Consider the following 13,609-nt stretch of genomic DNA (forward strand, 5'->3'; position numbering starts at 1 on the left):
CACTCCTTTTCTGTCCTCATCTGAATTGTATAAATAGTACTCTCATTAATTGCACCCATCAGCAAACTATTGAATTAATCCTTATCGGATGATAAATCTATTGGAGATAAGGAGATAGACATTTGGTGCCTGTCCTCCTGTCCCCTCTGGTCTCAATGACTAGGGTAAGGGGATGAAGAGGGCTCCTACTGGTTCTCTGGGAGACTGATATGGTCAGCAGCCCCCTACTCTCCCCCTCCCCTCCTCCTCATGTTTGTTGAGGAGGCGTGAGGGAGGGAGGGAGGGAGGGAGGAAGGGGGAGTGGAGCAGAGCAGAGCAGACAGCCACACACTCCCTCTCATACACACACAGAGTCGACGTGAGGGAGTCAGTGACAGCAGTAGAGGCTCCATTGAGTGCTGAGTTGACTCACGCACTGTTGGTCCACTTCCCGCTCCATTAGCCGGCATGGCGCAGAGAAAGAGGAGTTTCACCTTTGGAGCGTATGGAGGGTAAGAGGGAATAGCATTCTCATTTACAGAGCTGTTCAACCTTACTCTGCACCTTTTACTGTGTGTGTGTGTGTGTGTGTGTGTGTGTGTGTGTGTGTGTGTGTGTGTGTGTGTGTGTGTGTGTGTGTGTGTGCTTGCACGTGTACACAGGCTTGTGAGTGTGAGTGCCTGCCTGCTTGTCACCAAGGGGTGTGATTTCTGTTTGAAGTTGCTGTGCTTGCTATAAACCATTCCCTGCTTCCCTGAACATGACAATGCAGTTGACCCTGGTTGTGCTGCATTATTTAACATCAGCTATTACAGACTCAACCCCAGCTAAATACTGATTTCCTGACTGACTGACAGTCACAGGAGGCTTGGCAGGGTGGAGGGTGGTGAAGAGGGAGAGAAGAGAGTTTCAGTGGAAGCTGCACAGACAGGAACGCTGATAGAAGACTGTAAAGAGGGAGAGAGGCCCGTCAGAGCTGACATTATTGAATTAGAGTAGACACTGTGGCTCACTGTGCAGTTACACACACACACACACACACACACACTGACAGGTTGTTAACTGTAAACAAAATTAGTCTATTTAATCAATCTATCAAGCGATCTTGATTTGATTGACTCTCTTTATGCAACAGGTTCCTCACTTACAGATTGGATAAGCAGAGTCTATACACAGTATGAGTGTGTGTGCACGACACATGTTTCTAAAGTCTTCTGTCTGATCATGTGCACACTTTATGTTTTTGTGTTGTAATGTACGGTATCCTAGGTTTTCCAGTAACAGTGTAAATGGATGTCTCAGGTGGCTTCTCCCTCCTCTGACCTGCTGGATACTCCCCTATAGACACCATGTAGGAATTAACACCACAATTAGGTGTTTTCAATCACTTTGGTGCAATTTTCACAAGTTTGTTGTACATTTTCACAACTCTAGGCACAAACATTTAAAACAGATAATCAAAATGGCTTGTGTTTCAAAACTCTAAGCACATTTTCAATAGGCCATTATCAATAAAACGTCACAATACGGTGCGGCGTGTTCGATTTGGCTGCTGGGGGGCAAGGAGACCCCTAGCTATACTAAAACCATTGGCAACTACATGGCGTTTTCAACAGATTGTTAAATAAATGTTTCAACTATTTGGTTTTAATATCATCACCTCTTGGAAGAGCATAGTCAGAACTACACATTTCCAATGATTCCCCATTTAGTGCTATCATCGGAGTTATACAGCAAGTAACTGCATACTTTCATGATTAGTCAACATCAATTGATCATGTACAGTGGCAAAAAAAAGGATGTGAACCCTTTGGAAATACCTGGATTTCTGCATACATTGGTCATAAAATTTGATCTGAACTTCATCTAGGTCACAACAATAGACAAACACAGTCTGCATTAACTAATAACACACAAGCAATTATACATTTTCAATGTCTTTATTGAACACACTGTGTAAACATTCACAATGCAGGGTGGAAAAAGTATGCGAACCCTTGGATTTAATAACTGGTTGACCCTACTTTGGCAGCAATAACCTCAACCAAATGTTTTCTGTAGTTGCGGATCAGACCTGCACAACGGTCAGGAGGAATTTTGGACTATTTCTCTTTACAAAACTGTTTTCGTTCAGCAATATTCTTGGGATGTCTGGTGTGAACTGCTCTCTTGAGGTCATGCCACAGCATCTCAATCAGGTTGAGGTCAGGACTCTGACTGGGCCACTCCAGAAGGTGTATTTTCTTCTGTTGAAGCCATTCTGTTCTTGATTTACTTCTGTGTTTTGGGTTGTTGTCCTGTTGCATCATCAAACGTCTGTTGAGCTTCAATTGGCGGCCTAACATTCTCCTGCAAAATGTTTTGATAAACTTGGGAATTCATTTTTCCGTCGATGATAGCAAGCTGTCCAGGCCCTGAGGCAGCAAAGCAGCCCCAAAACATGATGCTCCCTCCACCATACTTTACAATTGGGATGAGATGTTGGTGTGCCGTGCATTTTTTTCTCCACACATAGTGTTGTGTGTTCCTTCCAAACAACTCAACTGTAGTTTCATCTGTCCACAGAATATTTTGCCAGTAGCGCTGTGGAACATCCAGGTGCACTTTTCCATACTTCAGATGTGCAGCAATGTTTTTTTTTGGACAGCAGTTGCTTCTTCCATGGTATCCTCCTATGAGCACCATTCTTGTTTAGTGTTTTACGTATCGTAGACTCGTCAAAAGAGATGTTATCGTGTTCCAGAGATTTCTTTAAGTCTTAAGCTGACACTCTAGGATTCTGCTTAATTAACCTCATTGAGCATTCTGCGCTGTGCTCTTGCAGTCATCTTTGCAGGACAGCCACTCCCAGGGAAAGTAGCAACAGTGCTGAACTTTATCCATTTATAGATCATTTCTCTTACCATGGATTGATGAACATCAAGGCTTTTAGAGATACTTGAGTAACCCTTTCCAGCTTTTTGCATGTCAACCATTCTTAATCTTAGGTCTTCCGAGATCTCTTTTGTTCGAGGCATGGTTCACATTAGGAAATTCTTCTTGTGAGTAGCAAACTCAAATATTGTGAGCGTGTTTTACAGGGCAGCTTTAACCAACATCTCCAATCTCGTCTCATTGATTGGACTCCAGGTTAGCTGACTCCTGAACAATTCGATTTTGGAGAAATCATTATCCTAGGGGATCACATACTTTTCCCAACCTACACTGTGAATGTTTAAATTATGTATTCAATATAGACAACAAAAATACAATAAGTTGTGTGTTATTAGTTTAAGCACACTGTGTTTGTCTATTGTTGTGACTTAGAGGAAGATGAGATCAAATTTGATGACCAATTTAATGCAGAAATCCAGGTAATTCCAAAGGGTTCAGATACTTTTTCTTGCCACTGTATTTTCAGATACGTGAGGGTTGACAGATCCATAGCTAGCTAGCTAAGGAAACAACACGTGTCATTTAGCTTGCTTCATCAGAGATAAGGCTTTTGGAAAGAGCTTGATCGGCAAGTCTGTAACGGCTCTCGTTGGTGGTAGAAGTAGACCAAGGCGCAGCGTGGTAAGTGTTCATGATTCATTTATTCAAGAAACACTAAAACAAAATAACTACAGCAACAAACGAAAGTGAACAGTTCAATCAGGCACAGACACTAAACAGAAAACAAGATCCCACAAAACCCAAAAGGAAAATGACAACTTATATATGATCCCCAATCAGAGACAACGATAGACAGCTGCCTCTGATTAGGAACCACACTCGGCCAAAAACAAAGAAATAGAAAACATAGACTTTCCCACCCGAGTCACACCCTGACCTAACCAAACATAGAGAATAATAAGGATCTCTAAGGTCAGGGCATGACAGTACCCCCCCCCCCCCCCCCCCCCAAAGGTGCGGACTCTGGCCGCAAACCTGAACCTATAGGGGAGGGTCCGGGTGGGCATCTACTCTCGGTGGAGGCTCCGGTGGAGGCTCCGGTGTGGGACGCAGACCCCGCTCCGTTTGAGGCTCCCCCCACTTCGGTGGCGCCTCTGGTGCAGGGGTCGTTGCCGGGACCTCCGAACCATAGATCGTCATCGGGGACTCCAGGCTAGGAACCCCCCCCTGTAAGCTCCGGACTGGGAACCTTCGCTGGAGGCTCCGGACTGGGGACCGTCGCTGGAGGCTCCGGACTGGGGACCGTCGCTGGAGGCTCCGGACTGCCGACCGTCGCTGGAGGCTCCGGACTGCCGACCGTCGCTGGAGGCTCCGGAAGGCCGACCGTCGCTGGAGGCTCCGGACTGCCGACCGTCGCTGGAGGCTCCGGAATGCCGACCGTCGCTGGAGGCTCCGGACTGCCGACCGTCGCTGGAGGCTTCGGGCCATGGATCGCCTCTGGAGGCTTCGGGCCATGGATCGTCACTGGAGGCTTCGTGCCATGGATCGTCACTGGAGGCTTCGTGCCATGGATCGTCACTGGAGGCTTCGTGCCATGGATCGTCACTGGAGGCTTCGTGCCATGGATCGTCACTGGAGGCTTCCTGCCATGGATCGTCACTGGAGGCTTCGTGCCATGGATCGTCACTGCAGGCTTCGTGCCATGGATCGTCACTGCAGGCTTCGTGCCATGGATCGTTACTGCAGGCTTCGTGCCATGGATCATCACTGGAGGCTTGGTGCATGGAGCCGGCACAGGGCGTACCAGGCTGGGGAGACGCACTGGAGACTGGGTGCGTGGAGCAGTCAACGGGCGTACCAGGCAGGAGAGACGCACTGGAGGCCGGGTGTGTGGAGTAGGCACAGGATATACTGGGCCGTGGAGACACACTGGAGGTCTGGATCGTAGAGCTGGCACAACCCGTCCTGGCTGGATGCTCACTTTAGCCCGGCAAGTGCGGAGCGCTGGCACAGGACGCACTGGGCTGTGAAGGCGCACTGGCGACACAGTGCATGGAGCCGGCGCAGGATATCCTGGACCGAGGAGGCATACTGGAGACCAGGAGCGCTGAGCCGGCACAACCTGTCCTGGCTGGATGCTCACTTTAGCCCGGCAAGTGCGGGGAGCCGGCAACGAGCGCACTGGGCTGTGAATGCGCACTGGAGATACAGTGCACATCACCGCATAACACGATGCCTGACTGGTCACACGCTCCCCACGGTAAGCACGGGGAGTTGGCTCAGGTCTAAACCCTGACTCCGCCAATCTCCCCGTGTGCCCCCCCCAATTAATTTTTTGGAGCTGCCTCTCGGGCTTCCGTTGTTGTTCTATTTCCTCATATCGTCGCCGTTCCTCTCTTGCTACCTCCATCTCCTCCCTTGAACGGTGATACTCTCCAATCCGCGTCCAGGGCCCTTCTCCATTCAGGATTTCCTCCCATGTCCACTCATCCTGGCCACGCTGCTTGGTCCGTTTTTGGTGGGATCTTCTATAACGGCCCTCGTTGGTGGTAGAAGTAGACCAAGGCGTAGCGTGGTAAGTGTTCATGAGTAGTTTATTCAAGAAACACTAAAACAAAATAACTACAGCAACAAACGAAAGCAAACAGTTCCGTCAGGCACAGACACTAAACAGAAAACAAGATCCCACAAAATCCAAAAGGTAAATGACAACTTATATATGATCCCCAATCAGAGATAATGATAGACAGCTGCCTCTGATTGGGAACCACACTCGGCCAAAAACAAAGAAATAGAAAACATAGACTTTCCCACCCAAATCACACTCTGACCTAACCAAACATAGAGAATAATAAGGATCTCCAAGGTCAGGGCGTGACAAAGTCCTCGTCCTAGTAAAGTTGTCAGTCGGACTGCTGTCATCACCACCATAGATGGCAAGCAAATCAAACAACATTTGGATATAGATATCTAGTTTATCCCCTGAAAATGACCATGCTAACTAGCTATATTGATATTAGCAATCGTGATTGAAACACTCTTAAAAACAATGTGAAAAGGGGATAATGTTAGTTAACTTCGCTAGGTAGGCCTATGTTGTTTAGCCAACTGTACAAAGTTTCTACCGGTAGCTTGCAAAGTGAACATTATCAGTTAACAGTGCATCGGCAAATGTGCCCTTCTGATGCTTGACAGGCCGAGCCCACAAAGGATGGGAAATGAACCTAAACCACTCATACTGGTCAGGTATAGTTCACTTTTATTTTCTATCACTCAAATATCCAATTAATGGTGGCCAATATTGATAGATATCGTGAGGCTACCCTCATTTATCTGAAATTCCATGATCAAGTGATGTTTACTGATCATGAAAAGAATGCAGTTACTGGCTGTGGCCTATAACTCTGATGATGACAGAGCTAAATGTGCACAATTGTTTTGCATGGAGTAATCTGAAATGTGTAGTTCTGACTGTGCTCTTCAGGAGGTGGTGATATTACAACCAAATAGTTAACATTTATTTAACAATCCATTGAAAACGTCACGCAGTTATTAATGGTGTGGAGATGCTGGTCTCCTTGCCCCTCAGCAGGCAAACCGAACGCTCTGCACATTATTATGATGTTTTATTGATAACAACTCATTGACTCATTGAGTACAACAAACAAATTCACAAAGTCAGTTGTTCACTGCAACAAATCACTGTTTCAATTTGAATACATATTCATTGTAAGTATCTGCTTTCAAAATACAATATTCACTTTACTTTTGATATGATTTCTTGTCCTTTGTTTACAATACAATTAATGAACATGCACCTGTGGAACGGTCATTAAGACACTAACAGCTTACAGACGGTAGGCAAGTAAGGTCACAGTTATGAAAACTTAGGACACTAAAGAGGCCTTTCTACTGACTCTGAAAAACACCAAAAGAAAGATGCCCAGGGTCCCTGCTCATCTGCGTGAACGTGCCTTAGGCATGCTGCAAGAAGGCATGAGGACTGCAGATGTGGCCAGGGCAATAAATTGCAATGTCCGTACTGTGAGACGCCTAAGACAGCGCTACAGGGAGACAGGACGGACAGCTGATCATCCTCGCAGTGGCAGACCACATGTAACAACACCTGCACAGGATCGGTACATCCGAACATCACACCTGCGGGACAGGTACAGGATGGCAACAACAACTGCCTGACACCAGGAACGCACAATCCCTCCATCAGTGCTCAGACTGTCCGCAATAGGCTGAGAGAGGCTGGACTGAGGGCTTGTAGGCCTGTTGTAAGGCAGGTCCTCACCAGACATCACCGGCAACAACGTTGCCTATGGGCAAAAACTCACCGTCGCTGGACCAGACAGGACTGGCTAAAAGTGCTCTGTACTGACGAATCGGGGTTTTGTCTCACCAGGGGTGATGGTCAGATTCGCGTTTATCATCGAAGGAATGAGCGTTACACCGAGACCTGTAATCTGGAGTGGGATCGATTTGGAGGTGGAGGGTCCGTCATGGTCTGGGGCAGTGTGTCACAGCATCATCGGACTGAGCTTGTTGTCATAGCCGGAAATCACAACGCTGTGCGTTACAGGGAAGACATCCTCCTCCCTCATGTGGTACCCTTCCTGCAGGCTCATCCTGACCTGACCCTCCAGCATGACAATGCCACCAGCCATACTGCTCGTTCTGTGCGTGATTTCCTGCAAGACAGGAATGTCAGTGTTCTGCCATGGCCAGCGAAGAGCCCGGATCTCAATCCCATTGAGCATGTCTGGGACCTGTTGTATCAGACGATAAGGGCTAGGGCCATTCCCCCCAGAAATGTCCGGGAACTTGCAGATGCCTTGGTGGAAGAGTTAGATAACATCTCACAGCAAGAACTGGCAAATATGATGCAGTCCATGAGGAGGTGATGCACTGCAGTACTTAATGCAGCTGTGGCCACACCAGATACTGACTGTTACTTTTGATTTTGACCCCCCCCCCCCCTTTGTTCAGGGTCACAGTATTCCATTTCTGTTAGTCACATGTCTGTGGAACTTGTTCAGTTTATGTCTCAATTGTTAAATCTTGTTATGTTCATACAAATATTTACACGTTAAGTTTGCTGAAATTAAACGCCGTTGACAGTGAGAGGACGTTTCTTTTTTTGCTGAGTTTATATACTTTGATAACTGCTGAACAGTGTGCATTTCTATATTTTTACCTCATTGTAACGGCTGTCGGAAGAGAGAGTAGACCAAGGTGCAGCGGAGTTAGTGTTCATCATGATTTAAATTTAATAAAGAACAGTCAAACAGTCCTGTCAGGTGCAAAACACTCAACAGAAACAATTACCCACAAAACCCAAAGGAAAAACATGCTCCTTATGTGTGACTCCCAATCAGCAACAACGAACTTCAGCTGTGCCTGATTGGGAGCCACACACGGCCCAAAACATAGAAAAAGGAACATAGAACCCAATGTAACACCCTGGCCTAACCAAAATAAAGAACAAAACCCCCTCTATGGCCAGGGCGTTACACTCATACAGTTTTTTTCAATCACTTTGGTGCAATTTCACAAGTTTGTGGCTCATGTTTCAAAACACTAAGCACATTTTCAATTGGCTAAATACAACAAACATATTCACCTGTTAACTGCACCAAATCAATCTTTCAATTTGGATATATATTCAATCTGTCTGATTTTCAAAATACAATATTCACTTCACTTTTGATATGATTTTCTTTTCATTTGTTAACAATATAAATCAACCAGCACTTACTCAAACTGATCAAAACTGATAACTACTGAATCAAAATATTGTTTTGAGGGAGCGTGCAATTGGCTTGCTGACTGCAGTAATGTCCACCAGTGCTGTTGCCAGAAAATGTAATGTTCATGTCTCTACTATAAGCCGTCTCCAACTCATTTTAGAGAATTTGGCAGTAAGTCCAACCGGCCTCACAACCGCAGACCAAGTGTAACCATGCGAGCCCAGGACTTCCACATCCAGCATCTTCACCTGCGGGATCGTTTGAGACAAAACACCCGGACAGCTGATGAAACTGCGAGTTTGCAAAACAGAAGAACTTCTGCTCAAACGGTCGGAAACAGTCTCGGGGAAGCTCATTTACATGCTAGTCGTCCTCACCAGGGTCTTGACCTGACTGCAATTTGGCGTCGTAACCAACTTCAGTGGAACTTCAGGGGAAGTTTTCTCTTCACGTGGGGATCCCAGTTTCAAATGTACTGGGCAGATGGCGTCATGTGGGCGAGAGGTTTGCTGATGTCAACGTTGTGAACAAAGTGCCCCATGGTGGCGGTGGGGTTATGGTATTGTCAGGCATAAGCTTAGGACAACGAACACAATTGCATTTTATCGATGGCAATTTGAATGCACAGAGATACCGTGAAGAGATCCTGAGGCCCATTGTAATGCCACTCATCCTCCACCATTAACCTCATGTTTCAGCATGATAATACACGGCCCCATGTCGCAAGGATCTGTACACAATTCCTGGAACCTAAAAATGTACAAGGTGTTTCAAATCAAATCAAATGTTATTTGTTACATGTGATGAATACAACATGTGATGAATACTTACCGTGAAATGCTTACCTACAATGCAGTTCAAGAAATAGAGTTAAGAAAATATTTACTAAATAAACTCAAGTGAAAAATCTAAGTAACACAGTAAAATAACAATAACAAGGCTTTATACAGGGTGTACCGGTACCGACTCAATGTGCGGGGGTACAGGTTAGTTGAGGTAATATGTACATGTAGGTAGGTGTAAAGTGACTATGCATAGATAATTATAAATAATAAACAGCGAGTAACAGCAGTGTAAAAAGGGCGGGGGGTCAATGTAAATGTCCATTTGTGGCCATTTGATTAATTGTTCAGCAGTCTTATGGCTTGGGGGTAGAAGCTGTTAAGAAGTCCTTTAGACCTAGCAAGTCTAGGGTTTAAAGGACTATTCTCTCCGGTATCGCTTGCCATGCGCTAGCAGAGAGAATAGTCTGTGACTTGGGTGACTGGAGTCTTTGACAATTTTTAGGACCTTCCTCTGACACTGCCTAGTTATATAGGTCCTGAATGGCAGGAAGCTTGGCCACAATGATGTACTGGGCCGTACACACTACCCTCTGTAGCGCCTTACGGTCGGATGCCGAGCAGTTGCCATACCAGGTGGTGAATCAATCAGTCAGGATGCTCTTGATGGTGCAGCTGTAGAACCTTTTGAGGATCTGGGGACCCAAGCCACATCTTTTCAGTCTCCTGAGGGGGAAAAGGTGTTGTTGTGTCCTCTTCACGGCTGTCTTGGTGTGTTTGGACCATGATAGTTTGTTGGTGGTGTGGACATCAAGGAATTTGAAACTCTTGACCCGCTCCACTACAGCCCTGTGGATGTTAATAATGGGGGCCTGTTCGGCCCTCCTTTTCCTGTAGTCCACGATCAGCTCCTTTATCTTGCTCACATTGAGGGAGACATTGTAGTTCTGGCACCACACTGCCAAGTCTATGACCTCCTCCCTATAGGCTGTCTCATCGTTGTTGGTGATCAGGCCTACCACTGTTGTGTCGCCAGCAAACTTAATGATGATGTTGGAGTTGTGCTTGGCCACGCAGTCGTGGGTGAACAAGGAGTACAGGAGGGCACTAAGTACGCACCTCTGAGGGGCCCCTGTGTTGAGGATCAGGGTGTAAGTTGTGTTGTTGCCTACACTTACCACCTGGGGGCGGCCTGTCAGGAAGTCCAGGATCCAGTTGCAGAGGGAGGTATTTAGTCCCAGGGTCCTTAGCTTAGTGATGAGTTTGTGGGCACTATGGTGTTGAATGCTGAACTGTAGTCACTGAACAGCATTCTCACATAGGTGTTCCTTTTGTCCAGGTGGGAAAGGGCAGTGTGGGGTGCTCTTGAGATTTTGTAATCTGTTGAGCTTCCCTGGAGTGGGTCTAGTGTTTCCGGGATGGCTACCGATGTGAGTGCTACGAGCGGTAGTCATTTAGCCATGTTACCTTCGCTTTCTTGGGGACAGGGACTATGGTGGTCTGTTTGAAACATGTAGGTATTACAGACTCGGTCAGGGAGAGGTTGAAAATGTCAGTGAAGACACTTGCCAGTTGGTCCGCGCATTTACTGAGTACACGCCTTGGTAATCCGTCTGGGCCTCCGGCCTTGTGAATGTTGACATGTTTAAAGGTCTTGTTCACATTGGCTACGGAGAGCATGATCACACAGTTTTATGGAACAGCTGGTGCTCTCATGCATGCTTCAGTGTTGCTTGCCTTGAAGTGAACATAAAAGGCATTTAGCTCATCTGCTAGGCTCGCGTCACTGGGCAGCTTGCGGCTGGGTTTCCCTTTGTAGTCCGTAATAGTTTGCAAGCCCTGCCACATTCGAAGAGCGTCTGAGCCAGTGAGATTGAATCCTATCTTAGTCCTGTATTGACATTTTGCCTGTTTGATGGTTCGTCTGAGGGCATAGCAGGATCTTTTATAAGCCTCCGGATTAGTGTCCCGCTCCTTGAAAGCGGCAGCTCTAGCCTTTAGCTCGGTGCGGATGTTGCCTGTAATCCATGGCTTCTGGTTGGGATATGTACGTACGGTCACCGTGGGCACGACGTCTTCGATACACTTATTGATGAAGCCGGAGACTGAGGTGGTATACTCCTCAATGCCATTGGATGAATTCCAGAACATATTCTAGTCTGTGCTAGCAAAACAGTCCTGTAGCATAGCATCCGTGTCATCTGACCATTTCCATATTGAGCGAGTCACTGGTACTTCCTGCTTTAGTTTTTGCTTGTAAGCCGGAATCAGGAGGATAGAATTATGGTCAGATTTTCCAAATAGAGGGCACTGGAGAGCTTTGTATGCACCTCTGTGTGTTGAGTGAAGGTGGTCTAGAGTTTTTTTTCCTCTGCTTGCACCTGTGATATGCTGGTAGAAATTAGGTAAAACGGATTTAAGTTTGCCTGCATTAAAGTCCCCCGGCCACTAGGAGCGCCACTTCTGGATGAGCATTTTCTTGTTTGCTTATGGCCTTATACAGCTCGTTGAGTGTGGTCTTAGTGTCAGCATCGGTTTGTGGTGATAAATAGACGGCTACGAATAATATAGATGAAAGTTATCTTGGCAGATAGTGTGATCTACAGCTTATCATGAGGTACTCTAACTCAGACGAGCAATACCTCGAGACTTCTTTAATATTAGACATTGCGCACCAGCTGTTATTGACAAATAGACACACACCCCCACCCCTCGTCTTACCAGACGTAGCTTCTCTGTCCTGCCAATGCACGGAAAACCAAGCCAGCTCTACATGATCCGTGTCTTCATTCAGTCATGACTCAGTGAAACATAAGCTATCTCAAACAGAGATCATCCAGTTTATTTTCCAGTGAATGCATGCTGGCCAATGGATTGGATTGACTCAGGGGTGAAAGATATGTGAAACCCCAATGAATGTACAATCAAAGTTTCAGTACATAAAACATTTTTCAATCACTTTGTCAAAACATTTTATGATCGAAGTGGAATATTTTCAAATCTCTAAGTACAAAACTCAAAACTGATAACACTTATGCCCCCATCTTATGTATTGTTCCAGTTGCTTGTGGAAAACAGATTTGAAGGATTAGGAGGATTTTAATTGTATATCTGTTGGCACTTTCCACTTTGTTTGCACTTTTGGCATTTTGATAGGTCAGTCTGATTTCCCACATCACCAGGTGACATCCACTGTATTCTCCCCTTGCGTCCCTTTGGCATTCACTGTGAGGAATTAAACTATTCTGTCTATAGATTGGTATTTCCGTCACTCTACTTTGTCTCATTTAAATGTCAGAGCAGCAGCCCCTCATCTCCAAACCAGGGCTTCCAACACCATTTGTCACATAATCCTTTAAAGGTTTTTAGTTTCCACCTCATGTAAGATATTTATTGAGGTACATTTCATGAATACTGATATGGATATGCTATCCTCTCAGAATCGAGTCTGTTCACAATCCAATGGATTAATTGACATAGTATACTGTACATTTTATTATTTGGCGCTGCGGTAGTCAGTCCTACTCAGTTCCTTTTTTTAGGGGTCTCTTTAGGACTGCTGTCTCCATGCAGGGGATTTTGTGTAGACTAACCATGGGTTGTCGGTTGGTTTCCCCCGAGCAGTCCAGCCCAATACATGGTGAGCCATGGGCTCTGTCTCTGTCATATCCTAAATGAGACAGTTTCATTTGTTATCTCTGTAGTCTCCTCCATGTTGTAGTCTCCTCCATGTTGTAGTCTCCTCCATGGTCTCTCCCTTAGCACACAGCCCATATCCCCTTCCTCATACACTCTTCATGGGACTCATGAAATAAACAGTGAGGTATGTCTTTGTCCCAGATCTGAACACACACTCATCTCCCCCATGGCTCAAGACCAGACACACAGACAGAGAGGCTGCATGCGCTCGCTATGGATCTCTCCCCTCCTGTTATTTTTGCTACAGTGCATTTGCAAAGAGGGAAAACAAGACATGGATCAGTGTGTGTAGACCCTGTTCAAGAACAGCAGAGTGGAAGGCTCATTGTTGTGAAAGTGGAGCAGACCAGCAACAAATGGTAGATTCATAGCAAAGCAGTCAGCTGATTTGAGTAGAGGAGCTTCAATGATAGTCCTGGTCAATTGATGAAAAGATGCCTTACTTTTACTGAAGGATACTTTATTGTTGTTTAGAACCAATATTCACCTGCAAGCGCACTATGTCACTTTCTCACAAGA

The 13,609-nt window shown here is 45.9% G+C and overlaps 1 protein-coding gene across 5 annotated transcripts in view; it reads left to right on the top strand.

The window, feature by feature from the left end:
• Nucleotides 1-348: 348 nt before the first annotated feature.
• LOC115165759 (rap1 GTPase-activating protein 1) overlaps nucleotides 349-13,609 on the top strand; it is a 96,256-nt gene continuing 82,995 nt past the window's right edge. For all 5 annotated transcript variants that reach the window (XM_029719102.1, XM_029719105.1, XM_029719104.1 and 2 more), the window contains exon 1: nucleotides 349-491. In XM_029719102.1, coding sequence (XP_029574962.1) covers nucleotides 448-491 — 44 coding nt within the window. In that variant the 5' untranslated portion in view covers nucleotides 349-447. The remainder of the gene's footprint in view (nucleotides 492-13,609) is intronic.

The sequence above is a fragment of the Salmo trutta genome, chromosome 28 (genome assembly GCF_901001165.1).
Source record: "Salmo trutta chromosome 28, fSalTru1.1, whole genome shotgun sequence".
NCBI lineage: Eukaryota > Metazoa > Chordata > Actinopteri > Salmoniformes > Salmonidae > Salmo > Salmo trutta.